The sequence below is a fragment of the Pteronotus mesoamericanus genome, unplaced genomic scaffold, assembly GCF_021234165.1.
Source record: "Pteronotus mesoamericanus isolate MK-2021 breed Mesoamerican mustached bat unplaced genomic scaffold, CSHL_Meso_final scaffold_507, whole genome shotgun sequence".
NCBI classification, from domain to species: Eukaryota; Metazoa; Chordata; class Mammalia; order Chiroptera; family Mormoopidae; genus Pteronotus; species Pteronotus mesoamericanus.
In genome coordinates this window covers 17,205,287-17,229,623 of record NW_026555319.1, presented here as the reverse complement: position 1 = coordinate 17,229,623, position 24,337 = coordinate 17,205,287, and the positions used below count along the sequence as shown (strand labels likewise).

The following is a 24,337-nucleotide window of genomic DNA, read 5'->3' as shown; positions in this document are numbered from 1 at the left end:
GCAGCCGCCGGCACCTTCTGCTGGGCTGTCAGGTCACAGCAGCCAACCCTCCGCCACAGCGTCCTGCTCTTTCAAACCCGGACCCTCACCGGGCCTGCGCGGCCCTCTGTGGTCTGCAGTCTCTGTCCGTCTGCCTCATCTCTGCCACTGGGACCCATACAGCATCCTGTGCGGGGGGCCTTGGCAGGCTGCTCCCTACTGTGTCCCTAGAACAGTGGCACCTACACTTGGTGAATGAGTGGCCTCACTGCCTCTTCCTGAGGTCGGAATCTTCCAGAAGTAGTAAGTATAGCTGGGGCTACAGCACCAAGGGCACGAGAAAGAGCACTGAAAGCCAGACCAAAGAATGGGACCCCAGATGTCCGGGGGGACTTACCCCAGCGGGTGCGTCCACCCCACGTGGCATGAAGGAGGACGGGGGCAGCAGCTCTGGGCCTGTATTCGCCGTGGGGGACAGCTTCAGGCCAGGGGCACCTGGCAGGGTCCCAGGCTGGGGCAGGGAGCTGCTTGGGACCAGTACTGTCTGGGCCTTTTCCAGCAAGGGCCTCGTCAGGGAAGGGGCGGCCGGCTGGGCCATGCCTAGGCCTTGCTCCCTCAGCGCCTCAGGCCTGAGCAGAGGGAAGGCAGGAGCCGGTCAGGCCTAGGTACCTCCTGAGGAGCATGAAGGAAAGGGGGCACCCGTCCTCAGGCCCCAAATCACAGGCTCTGGTTGGAGGTACCATCAGCTTTTGGGGGCCCAGGACCACACGACCTACCCCGGTCCCCCAATGGTGCCGTGTGCCAGGACACTCTGGCTCTGCAAGGGATCCAGCAAGAATTTGGGGCGTCGTGGCTGCTTCCTTGTCAAGCGGACGGCATTGCTGGGAAAAAACATGGGCCTGGTCCTCCAAGCTGCTCAGGGGCTGCAGGGGCCCGAGAGCTCTGTGGGGTAGGGGTCATCCAGTCCAGCCCTTCCAGTCTTGCAGGGAGACTGGAAGCCAGAGAAGGAAAGGCTCTTGCCCAGGGTCAGCGGGTGAGCTGGGGTGGGCCTGGGCCAAAGAGAACTTCCGGTGACTCCAGTGGAGCGAGCCTGGTGCCTCACCCACATCATCTCTTGAACTCTACAGCGCCCCTGCTGATACAGTTGCTTGTCCCTGTCACAGGGGAGTGGGCTTGTCAAAGTCAGGGGATGAGGCACAGCAAGATTAAGGTCTAGGCCAGTACCCCTCCCTGCTGGTGCCCCCCCACCCCCCGCCTCAGGCAGCACTGGGCGCTCTGGAAGCCAACAGCTACACCAGCAGTGTGCGGGGAGGGGGCAGGGACCAGGGCATAAAACAGGAGGTTTCCGAGAGGGAGCCCCGTTTGCTGGCTGTTAGGGGAGAGCAGGAACGCTGACAGGCCTGAGGGCAGGAGAGCGGGACAGTCTAGGGATAGGCCCCCCTGGAGAGAGGGGTCCCAGTGACTTAGCGATGACCCTAAGGGACGGCTACTCACAGATCCAGGAGTTGGGGGTCCCCTGCAGCCAGGGCCAGGCTGCCCAGAGCTGTCAGCGGCCCATAGGGAGCTCGTGGCCTCTCGGTCTCCAGGGCAGCATCCCCAGCACCAGTAGTGACGTGGTCAGGAAGGAGACCCTTGAATGTCACTCTCCTGCTGGGCACGGGGGGTGTGGGGGGCCGAGGCAGCCTGCCTGGGCCCAGCGCCTTCCGTTTCCACAGCGTGGCACAGCGATGGACTGCCCGGCGGAGGCTGCAGGCCGCCTGCAATGGCCTCTGTCAGATCGCGCCATGTCCTGCCCGCTCCGCGCCAGAAGGGCAGGGGGGACCCTGGGCCTACCTGCGCCTGCTGCTGGGCATGCAGCTGCTGCCGGAGTGCCTTCATGCCAGCTGCGAACCGCAGCAGGCAAGCGACGCCCTCCCGGAGGAGCTGCTGGTGGTAGGCCTGCACCGCCCGCTCCAGCCTCACCTTCTTCCTCCTCCTCTCCAGCACAAAACCCAGCCACGCGGCCCACACCTCCGGGGGGAGGAGAAGGTGAGGCCTAGTTCTCCCTGCTTAGGCTCCCGCAGGGGCTGTGCCCACAACCCACCCTGCCCTCCACCGAGGCACAGTCCTCTCCTGGGAGGGGCAGGGGCAGGGGATGAGGCGTGCCCATTACCTTTGCCTGTAGCGAGAAGGCCCAGAACCAAAGGGCTCGTGCCGTGCCCTGCTGCTCCTGCCTCCTGTTCACCAGCTACGGGCCAGAAAGAAAAGATTACCGAAAAATCCCCTTCAGAGAAGCCACCCTGACCACAAGGCCCTGGTACTCTCAGACCCCTCTCTGCCAGACCCTGAGGGAGTGGATCAGGGAATGGTCCTCTCACAAGAGCAAAGGCAAAGAGCTCTAGGGGAGGGCACAAGTGGGGGGAGCATGCTGGGCTGGCAGGAGGAAGGCTGGGGACATGTCCATGTTGCATTCCAGGGAGCAAGAGGGACACATGCACATGAAGGTTTGCTGAGCAAGATGCAGTCCCACCTGGCGTTTTATCAAGGCCTTGCATAGACTTAAAAGTATTTCCTATTAATTTTAGCATGTTACCCTGATGTATTTTTTTAAGATTTTGTTTATTTTAGAGAGAGGGGAAGATAGGGAGAAAGGCAGAGAAACATTGATATGAGAGAAACATCAATCAGTGGCCCCCAGTGTGCGTCCCACCTGGGGACCAGGCCTGCAACCTAGGCACGTGCCCTAACTGGGAATTAAACTGGTGACCCTTCGTTTTGCATTATGACACCCAACCAGATGAGCCACACCGGCCAGGGCCTGATGTATTTTTCAATGTGACACACATAAACAGGAACCTGAAGTGACTTGCTCTTACACAGTCGTGGGTGGAAGGAAGCTGGCAATGCCCAGGAATGCCAGGGGTGGGGAGGGGTGGGGACAAGCCCTGGGGAAAGGGGCTTCTCCGTAGCTCCCACCTGCTGCCTCCACTGGCAGAAGCAGGACCGGCTGAGCGTCTGGGCCAGGAACTGGGCGCCCCGCCTCTGCAGGAGCTGCGGAGAGAGTGGGCACACAGTTGCCTCACACCCAGGCTGCAGACTCCCCACCCAAGGAACGGTCTTCCCATGGCCAGGTGTCCTGGGTGAAGCCAGGGGCCTCCTGCACCAGGCAGGGGCTTCTAGGTAATTCCACAGGTCCTCCAACTCACAGGCCATGATTCAGAGTGAGCTGGGTTTCTCTGCTAAACCAGCACCCACCAGAGGGAGACCCAACCTGAGGCTGGCGTCCCCCAGCCATCCCAGAAGGGCTCCAGCAGCCTTGTGCCCACGGGACCCCAAGCCACCCAGCATCCATACTGGCTGCTCTGAGCTCTGCGGGAAGGACCTCTTCCTCCCCGGGAGGTGGTCTCCTGGCCAGGGCGGCTCCACAGCACAGAGGAACTGGTGGAGTTGCTGCCTGCCTCACCTTCTTCCTGACACAGCCCAGATGGTGCACCTTCCACTGGGCGAGGCCCTGCAGCAGCAGCCGCCGACGGTAATGCTGCGCCGCTCTCTCCAGCTGGGCTCTCTGCTGGGCTGCCCGCTGGCCATGATCCCGCCAGCACCGAAACCAGGTCCTGAGACGGCCTAAGACAGATCCACGTCAGTTTGCTCTTTTGTGGGATCTACATGAACTATGTCATGGACAAGGTTTAGAGAACAGAGAATGGAGGAGGCTGCCTGGAGACAGCTGGGGTGTTAGCCCACACTCAATGAAACCACCACATGTGGATGTTCCTCTGAGGACTGCTCCAGCCACGTTGAGCAACTGGGCACGCTGGGCACTGGAACCAGGTCTGTGTTGCTGTTATGATCTTCCCAAGAGCCCACGAGAGCCACAAGGACTGCAAGATGCTGCCGGGAGACTCAGAGGACCCTCCGTTCGAGAGAGTGAGAGGTGGTGGCCCTGTCTTGCCAGGGAGGAAACCACAGCTCAGAAGTCCAGCAGCCCAAGCCAGGCAGGGTCTGCATCCTGCATTTTGTTTCTGTGTCACCAGATTCCTTCTTGAGGAAACAAACACCTTCTGGGGTTTTTTTTCCTCCTTTGGGTTTTTTCCTTTGCTTAGGCTCTGAGAGAAGAACACTGATGCCCAGATGGGGTGTTCTCCTGCACCTGTGGGAGGGGTCAGGGAAGGCAGCGCTCACAAGCCTAGAGGCCAAGCGTTAGTACTGAACGCCGACACTTCCGGGGCCCTGCCCTAAGCACATATGTATTAGCCTCACTGGACCCTCATAACAACCCCAAGAGACGGGTAGCATTATCCCCATTTTACAGATGCAGAAACTGAGGCTCAGAGACAAGGACGCGCCCCAGGTTACATAGCCAGCACTTAACTCCTGCCTGTACTTCTTAAGCACTGTTTTAACAATGACACGTCGCTCCTAGTTCGTCCTCCTCCAGCACCCAGCCCTACGCTTGGACTGCCAAGGTGTGCCTATAACAGAGAGGCCTTAATTAAGCCAAGGAATGGCCCCACGGGTATTGAATGCACATCTACTATGCGCCGAGAACACAGTCTCCAGTCTCCCAAGCCCCTTGTATTGTCCTTAGTGGACATGGCAATCCCAGGGCCTTCCATGTGCTGCCACTCCCTTCTAAAAAAAGCTGCCTGCCCCGCAATCCGGCGCCTGTTCCCTCTAACCCCCCAAAGTGGCCACCAAGGCCAGGAGTGCGCACCGGACCCAAACTGGCGAGGTCCGTGCAGTGCCCAGGTGCCACGGCCCTGTCCGGACAGACACCAAGGACCGGGCCGAGCCTCTTGGCTTCTTTCTTGGGAGTAAACTAGAAACGCAGCACTGGCTTCTGGGGTGAAGGGCAGCTTGAGGACACAAAGGAGCACATGGAACCCCAGGGTTCTGCCCAGAGGAAAGCGGGATCTGTCTTTATCAACACAAACACCACAGTCAGCCAAACAAAAGCTGATTTCTTGTCGTGGAGCAGACTCCGTTAAGCCAACACAACAACTTGGTCTGTTTCCTCTATGGTCCAATTTAAACAATTTCCGTTTGTATTTTCATTTATTCTAACTACAAGCTGTCCCCTCCGTGTCGGAGTCCCACACTGCAGGGCCACTGCCTGTTTCTGTGCGTTGCACAAGCAGAGGTTCTCGTCTGGACTGTCTTCCCAGGCCGCCTGTTCAGCAGGTAGGAGGACTACCTGAAGCCACCTGAGCAAGTCCCTGCTCCCTGAACATACAAGGAGGGGCCCCCCTACACTAGAAGCAGGACCGTCACGATGGGGCTGACCTGACACGCAGCTGCCACTGGAAGGACTTTCCATCGAAACCACCCCACCCCAACCCCTTAAACTCTTCCTTTCTAGCTTCCTCTCCATACTTCCCTGTAGATCTCAAGCTTCAGCTTTTCGTTTTAACATAAAGGGGCTGGTAGTCAGTTGGGAAGAAGGTCCGTGCAGTGTTAGAATAACCGAGATCAAACTGGACCAGGGTGGGCTCTTCTTCCTACAGGGTGACTTGACTTACGAGAAGAGACACAAACACACAGGGCAGACAGACATGTGACGACAAAGGCCAAGGCTACAGTGACGTGTCTGCAAGCAAAGGAACAGCGAGGACTGCTGCGAGCCCCCGGGAGCTGGAAGAGACGAGGAAGGGTTCTCCCTAGGCTTCCAGAGGGAGCATGGTCTTGCCAGCACTTTGATTTTGGAAGTGGCCCCCAGAACTCTGCGAGGACAATTTCCTGTTGTCTTAAACCTCCCAGTCTGTGGTGCTTTGTCACCTCAGCAACAGGAAACAAACACACATGAGAGTGACAAAGACTAAAGGGAAGCAAACGGCACAGCGTGACAGTTCTGGGTCCTTCACAACCGTCTCCTCAGCTGCCAGGGAATCCGCTTACCCCTCTCCAGCACCTTCCGAGCCTCCCTGATGGCACAGTCCTCCTGCTGTCGGGAGTATATCTGCACCGACGCGACCTCCCGCCACTGGACCAGGACCTAAGGGGCAGCAAAGAGCAGAGAGGCCTGACTTCCTGGGGACACCGCAGCTCTGCTGGCAGCTCCTCGTGGAAGGCGGCCAAGTGGTGGACACATGTCGCTGACACACATTCCAGGAAGCATGTACCACCCACACAGACCGCCAGCAGCGGGCAGACCCCCCAGTCCCCGCACAGGAAGCCCAGGACCTCAGGTGGTGGGACCTTTCTACCAGGAGGAATCAAACCTCATTCTGTTCTATTTGTTAAACAGAAACTATACGTTGCGTGCACGCTCATTGTGAGACTGAGGAAATCGCAGGAACAAAACACTTTAAAAAGCAGTCAGGCAGCTGGCGGACGCCTGGTTGGTGCCTGCCCCCCAAACTATCACAAACTCCATTCACCCCAGAAAGGCCTCCTCCCTCTGAGCACTGACGCCAAGCAGAGTCCTGACCCTCCTTCCGGGGCAGGGGAACCACACGCTGGCCTTGGTGCTTTCCTGAGGGCAGGCTGGGCCTCGGCCAAATGCAGTCGCCCTTCCTCTACGGACACTTCAAAGGTGTTAGGAGCTGTCCCTACCCAGGCCTGCCAGCAGGGCTCCTGACCTACTGCTTTCTTCTAAAGTGTCCCTGAGTCCAGGGACCACCTCTGTCATTCCCGTTGTTTTGAGTCCCCTGTCTTGTAACACGTCTTCTTCCCACAGCCACGTTCTACCACCCCCTTCCTGCCCCCAGTGCACGGGGACCAGACCCCTCCACGTGGTATTTTGGGGCCACTTCCCACCAGCAATGCCCACATGGGATGCTCTACGCTTGCCAGAATGTCCCGAGGCCAAAAGCCCTGCGCGGCTGATGAGGAGGAGCAAGCGTCTTCTGACCGATGTGGAGGCAGACGCATGGTGATTAAAAAATTTGTCCCAGTGGAAAAGTCCACGTGTGGAAAATACTGGTTCTGATACAAACTATTTCATTCACTACATGCTGTGTTCCCTTTTAATAAATATCGGGTCATAATTCAGTAAAATAAATAAAACCCAATGGCTCACCTGGCCGGGGAGGAGAGTTATCCCGTTTTCTAGGTTCCTTGTTCAGTTCAGATCCCTGACACCACCCTCCTAGGCCACTGCCCTGCAGGAGCACATCCCAAACCCTCCTAGGGGACCAGCTGGCCTCCCCAGGCCTCACCTTGAAACATACGGTCCTTCTGTAGTGAGCTCTTGCTTGAGAGGTTTTCTTTGCTTCATCCACGCGGGCTATGGTGTTCTCTCTCCAGCGACGGAACACACGCCTGCAGGTACACAGGCCACGACACGGGGTGACACCAGTAGGGAGCGTGTGAGGCTTCTGTGAATCACTCCTGGTTCTTCAGTCCTCTCCTAACCAAGGACGCACTGTGCCTGACGACATCTGTTTCACTGACAGCCATGTTTATGTTGACATAGACATGGAACGCTCAGTTGCTGAGCACCTGCCCTGTGCCAGGCACTGGGGACACCGTGGGGAACAAGACCAAACATCACATTCTCACACAGTTAAGTGCTACGGGGAACACAGAGTCATAACCAGGCAATGACAGGCAGGTGAGTCACACCATGAAAAGGGAGCTACGGAGAAAGGGCAGCGGGAGGGAGGGCGCCAGAACTGTGCTCGGCGCTGAGCTAGTCCAGGGACTCCCTCTTCCGTGCCACTCTGAGGAGCTGAATGGATACTTTATGGGACTCTGAGGGAGGGACTGTGGTGTTTAAAGTCCACAAGGCCCACCGCCCACAGGCAGCCTGGAAAAGGAAGGAAAAGAAAGAGCGGAGTGAGGCGGGCCTGCAGGAGGAGTGAGTTTAGAGCTTGGCTTAGCCGGAGCTGGAGGATGGGCTCATGAGGGAGCTGGAGCCGAGGCAGGTGGGCTCCACGGGTGCCACAGGTGCAGAAGTCCCTAGGGATGGAAAGAGGACTCTGGAGAGTTAGTGAAAGGTCTGGAGAGCCAAGCAAGGAGGCGACTGACTGGGACCTGAGAGGCAGAGGGAGCCATTGCAGCTTCCAGAGCAGGACAGGTGCTAGAAGGTGCCTTGAGAAGCTGAATCTTTCAGGTCGAAAGCGGAAGGCAGAGCAGGCACTCAAGAGGAGCGAGACTAGCGGGACATCTCACAGACATCCAGGTGAGAGCTGCTTCCCTGAGGTCCCACTTTGTACACAGCAAGGGCTCAGGACATATGAGGTGAACCAGTGAATGGGGTGCTTGCCATGGAAAAACCAAAGCTACAGGCAGCACGAGGCAGCCAGGCCCGTCCTGTGCCTGGCCCTTGGCAAAAGTCCCCTCCTGCCCGGGTCTGGATCCTGCTCCCCGATCCTCAGGCTGGGCCCGGGAGACTCACCGCAGCAGCTGCCTCTTGTGCTGGCTTTCCCTGGCCGCCACCTCTTGCAGGACGCTCCACACCCGGCTCTGGTAAATCTGCAGGAGACCAGGGCTGGAGGCCGCCCCTGGGCCCACAGCTCTCCCCATTCCCAGGCAGGACTCAGAGCTTCTCAGCAGGGACTTTGATGCTAAGAGCACTTGCCCAGAGGGTGGGGAGAGGCCAAAAGGCTCCAGGCCCAAGGCCAGGAGACCACCCAGACAACAGGGAGAGGTCTGTCTTACTAGGTCCTCACCTAGTAAGTCAGACCACTAGACTCCTGGACCAGGGGCCACTTTGACAGTAAGGCTGGTGTCCCCAAGACAGCACTTGCTTTTAATTTCCTTGTTTGTATTTGCTGAGCAAGTATGGAAAAACTTAACCCTGCGGCTGTAAGACCCACTGTCCAGGGCACTTGCTCTGTTTGTGAGGAATTACTCTTTTCTGAGAGGGGCAGGAAGAACAAAGAAGGAAAATGAAGTCTTCAGGATTCCCCTCCCCCAAAGGCAAGGAGAGGTGGGGGAAAGCTCCTACCCCCCAGCTCTGCAGCACCCTGCGCTGCAAGGCGTGCTGGTGATGCAGGTCTGCTCGCATCAGCTTCTGCCGCTCAGCGCCCCGCAGGCCCAGGCACTGTGGACAGGAGAGAGCCGGCCGCGGAGGGCCGAGCGGGGCAGGCTCAGCTTTGCCTCCGTTTTGCAAGCAGTATGTAGGAGCTTGGGTAAGGATAAAAACCTGAGAGCCCCAGCTCCCTCATCTATAAATAGGTACCTTTAGGGGTCTTGTGGTGATTAACTGGGTTCAGTGCCTGACTTAGGGTACATGCTCCAGCAATGTTAGCATAAACATTTTTGCTCAGAGTAGGATGCATTATCAATGGTCAGACGAAGAATTTCAGAATCAGTAAGTTCCGATAAGAACAGCCTAGCCCGTAAAACAATTAAATTTTGAGCCAATCATCTCGCGAAGCCAGGTTAACATTCTTCCTCTGCTGCCTGGCCTCCTCCCTGTGCTCTGAGGCAGGTGGTTTCCGAGGGACTGAGGAAGAGCCCATATGGCTGCTGAGTCACACTGACACACAGCTCCACCTGTCCACAAGCCTCATGTGGGTGGCACCTGTGCCAAAGCCTTACCTCCCTCCACCTGTTCCAGGCCCAACGCAGGAGCCGTGCTGAGTGGAGCTCTGCAGCCAGCACCGTGCCCATCTTCCTGTGGGGAGAGCGCACTCAGTGCTGCGCCAGAGGCGGCTAGGGCCCTCTCGGGGGTGCCGCTTCACGGCCCCTGGCTCCTGCGGTTCTTAAATTTGCCAGGGAGTCAAGACCCACTCTCAAGAGCTGCCAAAGGATTTGGGCTCTCCATCCAGGAAAGTACACATATAATCAAGTTTGCGCAGACTACCTCACAGGGCTTCAAGTACCGCTGAAGCCAGCTCATGTGCAAGTGGCTGCGTAGGAGGTTAAGTGTGGCCAGAGTCTGAGAGAGGTGGAGAGACCCACACAGCGCAAAGTGCACAGAAAGGCACCAAGCAGGACAGTGTCTATAGTGGGAACGCGGGCTGCCAGTCCAGCCCCACTAACGACGAAGTACGGTAAACACTGCCACGCCACACCCACTGGCCACAGCTGCTGTTCCTGGAGAGGGGGGTCAATTATGCCCAGACAAGCCCATTAGTCTATTCCTCGGCCATGGTCGCTTCGAATGAGCCCCCACCAGTGAGCAGGACGTAGCCTACGGACAGGACTTCAGATCCATAGGCGTGTTTGTCCCCAGTCGCATTCCAGGATCCTCTCTCTACAGCCCCGGTTTTGCTTGTTTTGGACTATAATTTCTAGAACTTATAACCAGAGTCTACACTAACATGACCTTCTGGCTGGGCACTGAGATCTGACAGTGCTGCTACTATGATCAGAGCTAGTCTGAGATGGGAAAAGCTTCTGAGGCAGAACCGTCCACCCACTCTGATCTGAGCCCTCGGGCACTCTCCCTCCAAATGGAGAAAGCCGTCCTGAGCCTCCCCTGCCGGTGGTGGGCACAGGCCACTGCTTGCCGCTGCCGCTGCTGGCAATGTGCTGCTGCCTGCTGCCGCCACGTGAACCAGGACCTTCGCAGAAGCTGCCGCTCGGCATGAAGGATGGCCTGCAGCAGGACGGGAGAAAACTGAATGGGTCAAGTAGGAGAGGATACAGAAGCTGGAAGAATCTAGAGCCTACAAATAATGACCAATGCAAAAGAAATTGTGTGGGCCCTGGCTGGTGTGGCTCAGTGGATTGAGTGCTGGCCTGTGAACCAAAGGATTGCTGGTTCGATTCCCGGTCAGAGCATGTGCCTGAGTTGCAGGCCAGGTCCCCAGTAGGGAACACACGAGAAGCAACCACACATTGATGTTTCTCTCCCTCTCTTTCTCCCTCCCTTCCCCTCTGTCTAAAAATAAATAAATAAAACCTTTAAAAAAAGAAATGATGTGGGAGGTGGCAGTGGGTAGGGCAGAGGAGAGTAATGGGGAGGGGGGGACACAGCTATAATTGAACAACAATAGAAAAAAAAAAGAAGAAAAAAAAAGGACATTCAGGAGCCAGCTGCCCTGGCCCAGAAAGCCATCTGTGCAAAGGCAACAGATGCCCCAGACTGGGCCCTGTCTTGTGAGTCACAGGCAGGATGTCCTGGGTTCCAGGCGACATCTTGTGGAAAGGAGGCAGTGAAGGCAAAGACCTGAAATGGGTCCTGCCCGCGCCGTACACCTCCTCCAGGAAATCCACTTACTATTCTCTCTGCCAAGCGGCTTTCTTGATGCTGAAACATCTTCTGCCACCAAATAGCAAATACTTGCTTCTCTAATGTCTCCCTACAAAAAATGTATAATAAAGCACTTAAAATTAAGCAACTAAAAAAGAGCAAAAAGTTCAAAGTGGGTTTTTCCTTTTACACTGTACTATTAAGAGGCAAATAAGCTTAGCTAGGGAGAAAGAAAAGGGGAGAAAAGGAAAGCAGAAAACAGTGGGCACAAAACCCACAAACAACCTAATACTTTCCAAGTATTTCTGGTATCAGCTAAGCACACAGTATGAAAAAGACCCAGACTTTGAGACCCTGGTTCTTTTTCATTTCCATGCTGAATTACCAAGAGTGATCAACAATTACCAGTGAAAGCTTTCCTGTCCATGCTGACCAGCCAGAACACAAATCTTTGAGGCAAGTGGCTTAAAATAGATGCCTGGCCCCCAAGGCTGAATGAGAAGGTCTGGCACCACCCCAGGACGCAAAGTTTAAAACAAGTGTGCCAGGTGAGGTAGACAGGGAGATAGGTTTAGGAACCACTGGCTCTGTCCTCTGTTGCCTCTGCCTCAGCCCGCCTGCTCACCATAATGAAGTCAAAGCCCGCAAAAGCAGGGCTGGGACAACTGGTCAACAGCCACCAGGGGCTGTGCACAGGCAAAGCCATGTGCTCTCACTGATTTTTATTTAAAAAACAAACAAACAAAAAAAAAACTGTTAGAAAATGAAAAGGCAAGCCATATACTAATACTGGAAGACAATCCTTTCAATACATATAGCTGACATTGGACTTTCATCCAGAATATATGAAGAACTTCTACAAATCAATAATAATAAAAAGATACATAACGCAATGTCAGAAAAGCCAGGGAAAAGACTTGAACAGGCACTTCACAAAAAATTAACAGTCAATAAGCACATGATAGAAGACTGAAAGAGTCAAAACCTGAGCTGCCCCGCCATCGGTCAGATGGACGGGACAGGCACACTGACGCAGCTGCAGCTGCGAGGAGACACTGCTCCTCCCCAGGTCACCCAGCAGTCGCAAACACCACAGGGACCCCCTCTTTGAGCGGTTGTTGCTTCCTTAACAGCGAGCCCCAGACAAGCTCTGCTGCTTTCATCTATTCCCGAGGATACTCATGACAGGACTCCTAGGGAACCCCCACTTCTCATCCCTCCTAATCTTGCCTCAGAAATAGCAACCAATCCAAAACCGACCCCGGCTTCTCTGACCCTCCTCAGGATCCCTCAGAGGGAACCCAAACCTTGCAAATTCTTCGCCCTCAGGCAGAGGAGCTCTCCTGAGTGTCCGCGGTCAGTCTGACTTGGTCGAACAACAGGTTTTTTTGTTCCTAGCGGATTAGGCTTTAATGATGCTCACATCGTTAGTCACTAGGGAAATGAGCACTCCTTACGCGCCAAAACAACTAAATTAAAAGGACTGTCAGAACCAAATGTTGGTGAGGATGTAGAGTGACTTGAATTCTCCTATTTTCCAGTGGGAGTATAAAATGATGTGACCACCTATAAGCATGTACTAGGTATCTACCCTAGAAAAATGAAAACAGTCCACTAACACAAATGTTCACAACCGTTTTATTTGTAATGGCTTCGAACTGGAAATGACTCCTATTTTAAAATGGATCAAAATATTGTCTTATCTTTATATAATAGCATACAACTCAGCAATAAAAGACTGAACTGCTGATACACACAACGACGTGGCTCAATCTCAGAAACATTACACTGAATTTTAAAAGAAGCCAGACACCCTGGCCAGGTGGCTCAGATGGTTAGAATGGCATCCCAATATGCCAAGGTTGTGGGTTCAATCCCAGGTCTGGGCACATTAACAAGAATCAGCCAATGAATGCATCAGTAAGAGGAACAACAAATCAATGTTCCTCTTTCTCTCTCCCCGTCCCTTATTCTCTGTCTCTGTCTCTCTAAAAATCAATTAAAAATAAATAAAAAACAAGAAGCTAGATACAACAGGACACATACTGTATGATCCCATTACGTAAAGTTCAAAATCATGCAAGATTAATCTAGGATGACAGAAATCAGAATAGTGTTACTCTGGGTGAAGACTGACTGGAAGGTAGCATAAAGGAACTTTCTGGGGTGATAAAAATATCCTTCATCACGACTGGGGTATTGATTATCCAGGTATGTAACTTCTGAAAACTCATCTGACTGTTTACTTAACACCTGCGCTTTTCACTGGATATAAATTATAGCTCGATTTTTAAAATTTTGCCTGCAGGTAAAACTACCACTTTGAGTCATAATTCATGAAATTCCACTGTAAACTGTTTGTATTCCTAAAGCATTAAAAAAAACCCTAAGAATTATGGAAAGATGAAACATTCATATTTATTTGGAACTTTGATTTGCTCAAGTCCAAAACAAACCTGTGAGTATTAACTGACCATGAGAGTTACAAGTCAACTCTAGGGGTAGGGGGAGAGTTAATACTATGCTTGGGCACGCCACTTGTATTTTACATGAATCACTCCACTTACTTTTCATGACAACACTATGGGACAAAGACTATTAGCAAATCATCTCCATTTTTTATCCTTTTTATTGAATTCATTACGGGTGCCACTGGTTAACAAAGTTATACAGGTTTCAGGTGCACAATTCCACAACACACCATCTGCACACCGTGCTGTGTGTTCACCACCCCGAGTCACTCCTTCTATCACCATTTGTCCCCCTCACGCTCCTCAACCTCCTGCCACCCCGACCCCCTTAAATCATCTCCATTTTAATTTGAGGGAACTGAGGCTCACAGCGACTGAGGGGCCTGCCCAGGGTCACAGCGCTGGCAAGAGGTGGAACGAGGGTCTGAACTCAGGCCTGTCCAGCTTCCGAAGCAGGCTCTCACGCACTCTGCTCCCTCATAAGCCAGGACGACAGGAACCCGAAAAACTAAGTTTTCTGCAAAGATCCAACTAAACCAAAACGAGACAATCAGGCCTTCGCCATCCTTCAAGCCTCCTGGCTACTCCCTGTCTCCAACTCTCCCACCACCCTTCTGCCTGCAGAGCATAGCTGTAAATTCGCCCAAGACTGTTCCCCACCAAAAATCCTTTTAGAAGCTCCTCTTGGCTATACCCTCAATGTTTGGTCCCCGGGGTATGCCAAAATACAGAAAAAGCAATAGAATCAATTGTGACTTTATTTGTAAAGGAACAAAAGGGCATGTGTGTTTTAAGTAGTGAAGCCATTTTTTGAATCAATCTAATACCAGACCTCACCACCGGAACTAGGTAAAGGCGAAGCCACCCTCTGTGGAAGTGGCAGAGGCAAGCGCTATCCCCTCAGGAGCCACTATTCCCCGTGACGATGCCCTAAAACATGTCCTTGGACTTTGCGCTGAGGAGCCCTGGAGTTTGGCTGATCCCCTCAGGTGAGCATTCAGAGCCCTCCTAAGTCAAGATCACTGCGACTGCTCCCAACGCATGTCCCTCCCTCTGGTCTCTCTGTCCAAAGTTGATATCCATCATACTCAGGGCAATCTCCAGAGCTGTCATTTTACTAGCTGCATGCACCTGCTCAGACATCTGTCCCTCGTCTGTAGGACCAGGCAATGCCCTCAGTCTGGCCCTCCTCATCCTGCCCACCCCCGCCATCCAGCCTCGCCCCCTTGGCTCACAGCCAGGCCTCCCCCAGGTTCTAGCCTCAGCACTAGCTCTGAGTTCTAGAACCTGCGGCTGACATAGTTGAGAACACAAGATTCATCCTCCTGACCTGTTCAACTGTTTCTTGTGTAACGACCTTATCTCCTACAAGGTCATTAAAAAGATCTTCCTCCTTCTTGGACTTTGGAATCAGGGAGCTCTGAATTTAAACCCAATCTCTGGTGATTACTGTTTGTATTACATGGGCGAGTCATTTGTCGTTTTGAACCTGATCTCTCGGGACTGCCAGGAGAAGAAAATTGCTAAGGACAACGATGATGTCATAGGCCAATGGGTCTAGCTCTTGGTTTCCTTGCTCCCATCACGCCATGCCTACCATAGTGGCAGACACGGAGTTAGCGATTAATAATTTCTTTACATTCCACCAACATGTCTTCCCAGTGGCAGCTAAAGATGCAGCTCGGCTCCTTGTCTATCCTAATTCCATCGTTTCAGAAAACCAGGCCTAGCAGAACAGGAACCGAATGATTCAGGGCGATCACACTCAAGAACGCCTGCCAAAGCAACGCAAGGTCCAACCACACTGATCCAGAAAGCTAATGGGCATCTTTAATGGGGCTCGCTGTGGTTTACAATGAGAGACGGGGCATAAAATCCAGACTTCTTTGAAGGCGTTTGCAATGAAAATGGACAGAAGTTTCCCTAGGGGAAAATACTGGCTGTCTTCCTGCTCGGTGGAATCAATGAGTGCACACTGAAAAACACCAGGGAAAACCTGGGCCGATGGGGCTCGGGGGCAGAAAAGCAAAGCAAAATGGTTGTGTGGGTGGCAAAACTAGACCCCCGACGCCTGCCCCCCTGCGTACCTGTGGAAGCGTGCTGCCCGTGCGTTAAGGACACTTTCTTGCTGGTGCCATCGCCAGAGTCTCCTCCATGCCTGGAAGGCCCCAGGCAGGGCCCTCTGCTGGAAGTGACTGTCCGCTCTGGCCTGTAATAGCTAAGGTAAAACACCGAATGACCATTATTTGTACTTTACATTAAAAAAGAAAGCGACTTTTCAGGGTCACACTCTTGAAGGAGGTTTGCTTCCTATACGAAATTGAGAAAAAGATTAAATCATTTTTAATCTCTGCTAACATGATAGGGGAAAACCGTTCACTTTCATTAAAAGTGGGTTGAGCACCTCTTCATATATTTATACGTGTGTTCGTCTATGTATATTTAACTAAAATTTTGTCCTAAGGCCTCAGTGTTCAACCCACTGCCCATTTTACTGTCAGCACTCAACTCAGCGACATATACACGCTTTTCAACCCTTAAGAATTTGTTGGTCCTTTGTCGTGTATGTTATCAAAATCATTCCCACCTTGTCATATAGCTTTTGATTTTGCTTATAATGTTCATCTGTAATACAGATTTTTTCAATTTGTATGTAATGCTAAAGGCTACTGCTATTTCACTGATACATCAGTAGGCAGACAGACAACTGACATAAGAATATATATACCTCCGTCATCCAAAACCTTGGCAAGCATGAAGCATATATGTATACGTGGTGGTTTTTAAAACAGGACTGCAAATTCTTTGCTTCTCCTTCACTGAGAAGTTATGTCCCCTCCCCGTGAATCTGGGTAGGACAGTGACTACTTTTACTGTTAGAGTATGGTGAAAGCGACACTATCTGACTTCGGAATCTAAGTCAAAAAGGCACATATAGTCTCTTCCTTGCTCACTGGAGCACTTGCTTTTGGAGCGCTGCGCTGCAGCCCAGGAGGTCTCGCCACCCTGAGGCCACCATGCTGTGAGGAAGTCCACGCCTCTTGAAGAGGCCACATGCAGGCCCCCTGGTTAACAGTCCCAGGGAAGCCCAGTCTTCAAGTCATTCCAGTCCATGAACCAGACATGTGAATAAAAAAAACTTCTAGATGATTCCAACCCCTTGCCATGAGAATCTTCCCAGCTGAGGCCCCAATAATCATGGAGCAGAGACGAGCCATCCTTGCCATGTGCTACCTCAATTTCTGACCTGCAGAATCTTCAAGCATAAAATGGCAGTTGCTTTAAGCCACAGAGTTTGGAGTAATTTTTCACATAGCAATGGAAAACTGAACAGTATGCCTGTGTGTGTTAATACGTGGATACACATACTCTCACCCACATGAAGGAAAAAAGATACCAGTTTTCCTTACCAAATGTTATCTTAAGAGGGAGGATTATGGGTATTTTCATTTTTTTTCTTTTTATATCCCCAAATTTTCAATAATATCTATATATTCCTTTTTACTTTTCATTATGAGCATTTTAAAATGTAAAAAAAAAAGTAGAAGCAATAGCATAATGAATCCCCATGAACTTATTATCCAGCTCAACAATTAGCAAACCTTTTGCCAATCTTTATATATTACTGTTATAAAAGAAAGAAACCCATAATAATAAATACTTTTTATCTGTTTCTGAAATGGAAAGGACTGATGTGTTCCTTGGATAGCTAAACCAAGAGATCAAACTTAGATTGTTAGCTAAAGGTGTTTTTTGTTTTTTTTTTTTTTAATGACAATAAAACTAAGCAGGGCTCTTACTAATTTTCTAGACCGACTGTGCAGGCCATGCTGGAGTAGTGGGACAGAGAAGAGCACTGACTTCTGACCTTCTACCAATGCTGGGCCCCCATGTCAAGAAGCTCTCTTTTGAGCCCTGGCTGGCGTAACTCAGTGCATTGAGTGCAGGCCCGAGAACCAAAGGGTCACCGGTTAGATTCCCAGTCAGGGCACATGCCTGGGTTGGGGGCCGGGATCCCAGTAGAGGATGCATGAGAGGCAACCACACACTGATGTTTCTCTCCCTCTCATTCTCCTTCCTTGCCCCTTTCTCTAAAAATAAATAAATAAAATCTAAAAAAAAAAAAAAAAAAGAGGAGGCAGCAGCACCAGCTCTCTTTTGCCCAGAAGGACTAAAAGAGAACTTCTACTTCTTCTCCACCTTGAATAAACGCAACCTTTTTCAGCTTTGGCCCTCACATTCTTTTTCTAAAAACTCTCTTTACATTCTGTTGCACTTGCACTAAAGCAGCTTAAGAGATCAAGTGGCCAATGTCCTTCCAGAAACAGTCACATAACCCAAAGGGATGTCAAAAATGCACCAATTCTAGGTACGGAAGGCAAGGTGACAAAAACAAGCCATGCCCTGGGTTAACTATCCACATTCCACGAACTGAGTCAAACTTTGGGAAAAACTTTGAAGTAATCAATGGCAATTCATTCTTTGTTGTTGTTGCTGCTGTTCATTCGTTTCTTCATTTATCCACATATTAGTCAGCACCTACCCTATGCCAAGCACTGTGTTGCACTAAGGAGAAGGAAGAGACAGGATGTACCCTCAAGGACCTCATAGCCTGAGAGGGAGAGACCAGTAAACAACCATGATAGGAATACGCTGATAAAGATGCCTCTAGGGTGGGGCTGGGAGAAGAGGTAACACCTGAGGTGAAGGGTTAGCTAGGAACAGAGAAGTGCAGGCACGTGAGAAGCAGGAAACAAAGCCCATTCAGGGAAGGAGTGGCGGCTTAATTGGTCAGAGCGCAGGTGCAGGTGCGCAGGAACAGAGTTCTGACAGGACAGGGAAGGGAAGTGGACAGGGGCCAGCTCCCAAAGGAGTCTGTATGCCTCACTCAAAAGTTTGGATTCTATACCAAAGCTATGAGGAATCAGCCAAAATCTCCAGATTCACACGTTAAGACAGGAGCAGCAGATGGCGGCGGGGATGGAGAGGGCTGGGCATGGCCAAAAAGAGGCATGTACGGCGCGGCTTCCCACTGCAATGCCCATGCAGACATCGCCAGTTGAACGCATGTTCCCCTCACCCTGAACATGGCCTCAAAATCCTTCTTGGTTCAGCACCCGTGACAGCTGCCCGCCATTGGAGCCGGCCTGCAAGGTCCCTGGGGCTGAACGACAAGCCCTGCGAGGGCAGCTTTGCCTGCTTCGCACCTCAGCTGTACCTCAGTGCTCAGCACAGTGTTGGGGGCACAGCAGCTGCTCAACAAGCCTTTCTTGAATGGACCGGAATCCGTCCTTCTTACTCTGCCCTCATTAATCCGTCAGCCTGACCCCCGCCTCCTCCGGCCGCTGTGGGTGTGTGTCCCACACTGTTCAGCTCTGGGATACGGCACTGATGCTCTGCATTTTTCCCACTACATTTTGAAGGTCCCACGGGGTGACAGGTAGCTAACTAATACAATCAATGAATTTAAGTAAAGATGTACATGGAATGAATGGCTGTTAAGAGCTCATCGCTTTCAGAGAACACCCACGTTTTCAAAGCAGGTGAAGGAGTGGGAATTGTGCAGACTTTCTGACATCACTAGAGGGAACTGGGGGAAATGCCTTTCGGCTTTTTACAGCACCCTCTCTTCCAAATCTCAACACCAAGGCCTCTTGGCATAGGCCTTTTTCAAGAACTTTTCCAAAGCAAATGAATCCAAGATGTAAGCCAGCAGAGCTTATCTGCGAAGAAGTGCTCCATACCTGCTTGTATCGCTTCTTCTGAGTATGTTGTAGCCACAACTTGATACACTTGCGTAGCAATGTTATTCTGAAATAAAACACAGAACACCAAGGTACTGCCCCGACCACTTCCAGGTTTCAGGTTTTAAGTTTTTATGTTGTTTTTGAGGCAGGTAAATTTAGATGTAATCACATTTGAGTGTTAAAGGCAACCCTAATTTTGGACTGTGGCTTGCCCAAAAATGTTGACCATTTTCTTGTAAACCTAACTAGACCACTGGGATTCTCACTAACTTATTAAAAAATTGCTCCAAAGTAAAACCTGTAACTATGCACATTAAGTGGATTAAACTGGCTTTTTTTTAGGGGGTGGGGTCCAGCGAATAGCAGTTAGCCCTAAAGAATAAGGCTAAGGGGTTGGGGGAAGGGACCCAGGCAGCTTTTATTTAACTCTCTGCCTTCCTTCCTACACACTGAGTTTTCCTCATGGACATGTGGTACGTTATATATTTATTTTAACTCAATGATTATCTCTAAAAAATTGAGGACACTCTCTGCACCTGTCAAAACCAAGCCACAAACATTCACCTGGCCTGGGCCTTCTCTTGAACAGTATTAATGCATGAATTCTACAATGTGAATGTTACTAAAGCTGGAAGGGCTGAGGCAGTGAGCTAGCAGGCACATACTCCAAACTATGGTGGCCAAGAACCAGTACAAATATTGTCATTCTACCTTTCCTCTGATCAGCCAAAAATAAACACAAGCTCAGGAACCTCTGGCTTATAGCAGGGCCTTTCTGGACCTGCTGCCTTAACACAGGGAAGGGTAAGCGCTTACTCCCGGAGAGCAGTGAGTCAGTCCCAACAGGCCCCTGGGGAGCCCCGGGGGAGGCCCTGAGTCCCTACCTGTAGTGGTCCCAGGCAGCTCGCAGCAAAGGGAGCAGCTCCCTTTCCTCCCTCTGCTCCACCTGAGACTGCCAGACGTTCCAGAACCTGCGCAGCAGCTGAAACAAAACAGGAAAAAAATGAAAGTTTATGAAGGCAAGCTGATCTCTCTTAACCTATTAGTTAAGAAATCTCTACTTCAAAAGATTGTAAGGTCCCCCAAAGCAGGAATTACCTCAATCTGGGGCACCCAACACATAACGGGCTTGCAGAACGATTATGGAGAAGCTATGTGGAGCTGTTCTAGGTCAACATGAAAAAGCAAAATGAAGGCCCTTCCAATCTATGGAAATCAGAAGCTATTTCCTCTGACACGGGCCTCTGGGAGACAATGCATTGTAGAAAGTAAAAGTGATCTTATCACATGTTGCTGCCCATGGAGTAGTCTGGACAAAAAATGTTTAACTTCAGTCTAATCAAGCCCTTAGATCTAACTTCCAGTTTATAGGAGTTACATAGAACAAAGGAAAATCAAATGACATCAAAAGGAGATAAATTTAGAATATGGAAAACTGTACAAAATAACTGGCCTTCCTTTTCAAAAGGTCAATGTCATTTCTAAAAAATAAACAAAAAGAATGTGCACACTAACGTAAGTGACATAAGCCAGCCACAAAAGGGCTAATATTATAAATATGAGGCACCTAGAGTAGTCAAATTCATAGAAACAGAAAGGAGGCTGGTGGCCACCAGCGTTGGGAGGAGGGAGAGCGGGAGCTGTTGTTCGATGGGGACAGAGTTCCAGTTTTGCAAAATGAAAACAGTTCTGGAGACGGATGATGGTGACGGTTGCACAATAATATGAACGTGCTTAAGGATATTGAACTGTATACGTAAGAATGGTTAAGATGGTAAGTTTTGTTATACGCATTTTACCACAATTTAAAAAATAAATAAATGTGTTACACAAAAGAAGCGGGGGAGACAGTTATAAGGAGCTTTAAGAGACAACCAAATGTAGTAAATAATCAGTCCTTAATTGAATTCTGGTTTAAAAAAAAAAAAAGAAAACACCTATAAAGAAATTTTGAAGAAAACTTGAATATGGGCCGGGTACTGAATAATAGGGATGTGCTGTTCACTTCGCTAGGGGTCATGATGACAGTGGGTTACATAAGAAAATGTCCTTTTTCGGTGATGCATACTGAAATGTTTAGATGTGAACTGTCATGCTGTCTGTTATTTACTGTTTAATGGTTCAGAAAAAAAATGAGGTAAATACAGCCAATATTACCAATTGTTGAATTTAGATGGTATTATATATAGCTGCTTATTATACTAGTCTTTATATTTTTCTATACATTTAAACATCAACAAAATAAGAAAACACCACCCTTCTCCACCCAGAAACACAGTCTGTAAGTAGAGACAGAATGGTTGTTGCTCTCAGGTAAATCCACCCCTGCAGAGAACAGACGCACAGCGCGCACACCACCAAGGCCTCCTACCGGGCAGGCTTAAACCGCATTCCCTAGGTTGGGGTCGGGGTCGGGGTCAGGGTCAGGGTCCACAGTCCCTGCCCTCCGATTCAAATACCAATTTTCTTAGCAAACAGAAAAAAAAATGGGATTAAACGTGGCAATAACAAAGGTTTCTCTACTGGCTGGCATGGATTATTAAAGAAAATGAACACCATGGTTTCAGAGTCTAAAGGCCTGGGGACTAATCTATAAGCACAAAGGTTAAAAAGAGAACGGCCATCAAGAGAGGACCCCTGATGCAGAGGGAGACCCTCACCATGACGTCATGCTGCTGCTGAGCAAGATTCCTTCTTACTCGCTGGAGGTGGGCACGGGTCACGTTGTCTTTTAGGGCTCTAAAGCAAAAGTGCTGTGAAAAGAAGAAAGGACACAACAGGTTACAAATCAAAATTGTCAGTAAAATTAACAGCAGTGCCTGAACCAGGTGGCAAGAAGCTCAGTCACAGCTGGTCACAGCTGTTCCCATGTCCCTGAGAGTGTTTCTCTTTCTTGAGTCGCAATGGGAGCCCAGTACAAGCCAGGCAGGCAGTAGGCACTTAATAAATAGCTGTCAAACCATTCCCTGCTGTCCATAGTAATGCACAGGAACAAACACACCCTGACCTCTGACCAGGACAGATCTCCCCGACCCAGGTGGAAACACTACAGACAAGGGCCAAAAACATCAACTTAGCCTCTCACAATGGTAACAGACTTTTAGCTTAAAAATGTTTTTTAACTATGTGGGGTCAACATTCATAATTGCACAATTATAAATGCAGTTTCGCAAGAGTAGAACAGAAGGAAGAGAAGGAGTCCTTGGTGAGTAGGGGATGAGGTAGAAGCAGGACACGCGGGCCTGGCTCCCGCTCCATCAAGGCCTCACACGCGACCCAAGCCAACCCCATTCTCCCGTCGCCTGGGCTTCAGCTTCCCGAGGCACATGCAGTGGTCAGGTGCTCATGTTGTGCTTTGTGGAACCCCACAGGGTGCCAGAGTGTTGGTGGAGGCTGAGGAGAGAATAGGTGCTACTCCCCGGACCTTGCTTCACCCTCAGCATTGCTACTCTGATCAATTTCACAGGCGAGGCTTCCACTGTGAAAATCGGAGCCCACCATATAAAAATAACCCAGGACTAGATCATCTCTAAGATTCCGTTATTGCTCCAGACGCCTCTGATCCCACACCATTACCATCTCTGATCCAAAACGACATTAGGGACACCCACAATAAAGGAGGGCTTCATGGCACCACAGGACCAGGGGCACTGAAAGAGCGTGATGTGGGTCCCAAAGCCCAAGAGAGGAAGCCTGAGCAGGGAGGACACACTCACCAGCAAGCTGTGCCTACAGTGCTCCTCTGCCACCTTCCACTGGGCGGCTTCCTCTGCACACAGCAGCACGTCTGCAGGAGTTAAGGCCTCTGGCCCCAAGGTCCCCACCCTCACTCACACAGTACAATCCTAGTGCCCCATCTGAAGGGTTCTGGCTGCAGATCATCGCAGAATGCGCAGACGGGCTGATGTCCGCCTGCCGCCTCCTGATGACCCAAGGACAGGAGGGCAAAGGGGTACCGTGGGGATTATTTATCAAACAAACAGCTGGCCTCGCCTTTCTCCCCTCTGATGCCCATTTCATAAGATGCAAAAGTTAGTTGAGACAAACTGCCAACAATTGCAGTAAACATTTCAAAATTGCCATATCTAAAGCAGAACTTCTTTCTCAACTGCATTCTCTGTTTTGGCATCACAATCCAGTCAGATGTTTCAGCTAAAAACCTTGGAGTTATTTTCAAACCTTTTCTTCTCCCACTTCGCCATCTACTCAGTCACCAAGTCGTCTGCTCTCCTCCTAAATTGCTCCTGTTCTTCTGTCCCCACCCCCAACACCCTGCCGTTCTTTTGACATGTTCCTCACATAGACTGATAAGAGAGCCCCACCTCATATAACTGGTGACCCTGTACTAACCTCACTCCCCTAATCTAGATTTACCCTTCTAAAGTGTGCACCTGCTGTACCACTTCTCAAATAATTCTAGAGGATCCCCAGTGCCGCCAAGATAAAGCCCAAATCCCTGACCCCTGCACACCAGGGTCCCCAGGCAGCCGCTCCCTGCACTGCCCTACCGCCATCCACCCCCCGCAACTCACTACAGACCCGTCAGGGTTCTTGCCTGCTCTCCCTCGTCCACGCCTGTGCAAGTGCCACTCCTCCCACCTGAAACACCCTTCCTGCTTCTCTGCTGGGCGAAGCTGTCATCCTCTAAGACTTCAACTGGGCTCAAGCAGCTCCTTGGCTGAATCCCCACAGAATCTCCCGCAGGACTTGATAAAAACCATTATCATGGCACACCTCACGCCATACTGTAAAGACCCATTTTCATGTCTATTTTCCCCACTTGGCCATGAACAGCTGTTGGTCTTTGAGTTTCGCCATGCTCCAGGACTTCGGCAGGGGTTTAAAACAAAGCAAGAGTCTGATGAACGAACGAGTGTGTGGATGCACATCCCAGGCAGTCTAAACCCTCACCCCCGGGCACACGCTGTGGCAGGGCCAGTGCGCCCTGGAGTCAAATGCCGGGGCTTAAAAACCCTGGCTCTGCCAATGTCCTGCTAGGAGTGTGAAAATTACTTAGCTCCCCTGAATCTGTTTCCTCATCTGTAACGTGAATGTATAGTGATACCCACTCCACA

General features: G+C 50.9%; 1 protein-coding gene across 1 annotated transcript in view; it reads right to left on the bottom strand.

Annotated features, from left to right (window-relative positions):
- SFI1 (SFI1 centrin binding protein) overlaps positions 1 to 24,337 on the bottom strand; it is a 68,433-nt gene that overhangs the window by 2,011 nt on the left and 42,085 nt on the right. The window contains 19 exon segments of the mRNA XM_054594324.1: positions 377 to 608; positions 756 to 860; positions 1,474 to 1,736; positions 1,813 to 1,989; positions 2,132 to 2,206; positions 2,935 to 3,009; positions 3,422 to 3,582; positions 5,854 to 5,950; positions 7,116 to 7,218; positions 8,297 to 8,373; positions 8,849 to 8,944; positions 9,445 to 9,520; positions 10,269 to 10,447; positions 11,072 to 11,153; positions 15,603 to 15,733; positions 19,260 to 19,326; positions 20,147 to 20,244; positions 21,923 to 22,015; positions 22,979 to 23,049. Of these exon segments, the coding sequence (XP_054450299.1) occupies positions 377 to 608; positions 756 to 860; positions 1,474 to 1,736; positions 1,813 to 1,989; positions 2,132 to 2,206; positions 2,935 to 3,009; positions 3,422 to 3,582; positions 5,854 to 5,950; positions 7,116 to 7,218; positions 8,297 to 8,373; positions 8,849 to 8,944; positions 9,445 to 9,520; positions 10,269 to 10,447; positions 11,072 to 11,153; positions 15,603 to 15,733; positions 19,260 to 19,326; positions 20,147 to 20,244; positions 21,923 to 22,015; positions 22,979 to 23,049 (2,258 nt within the window).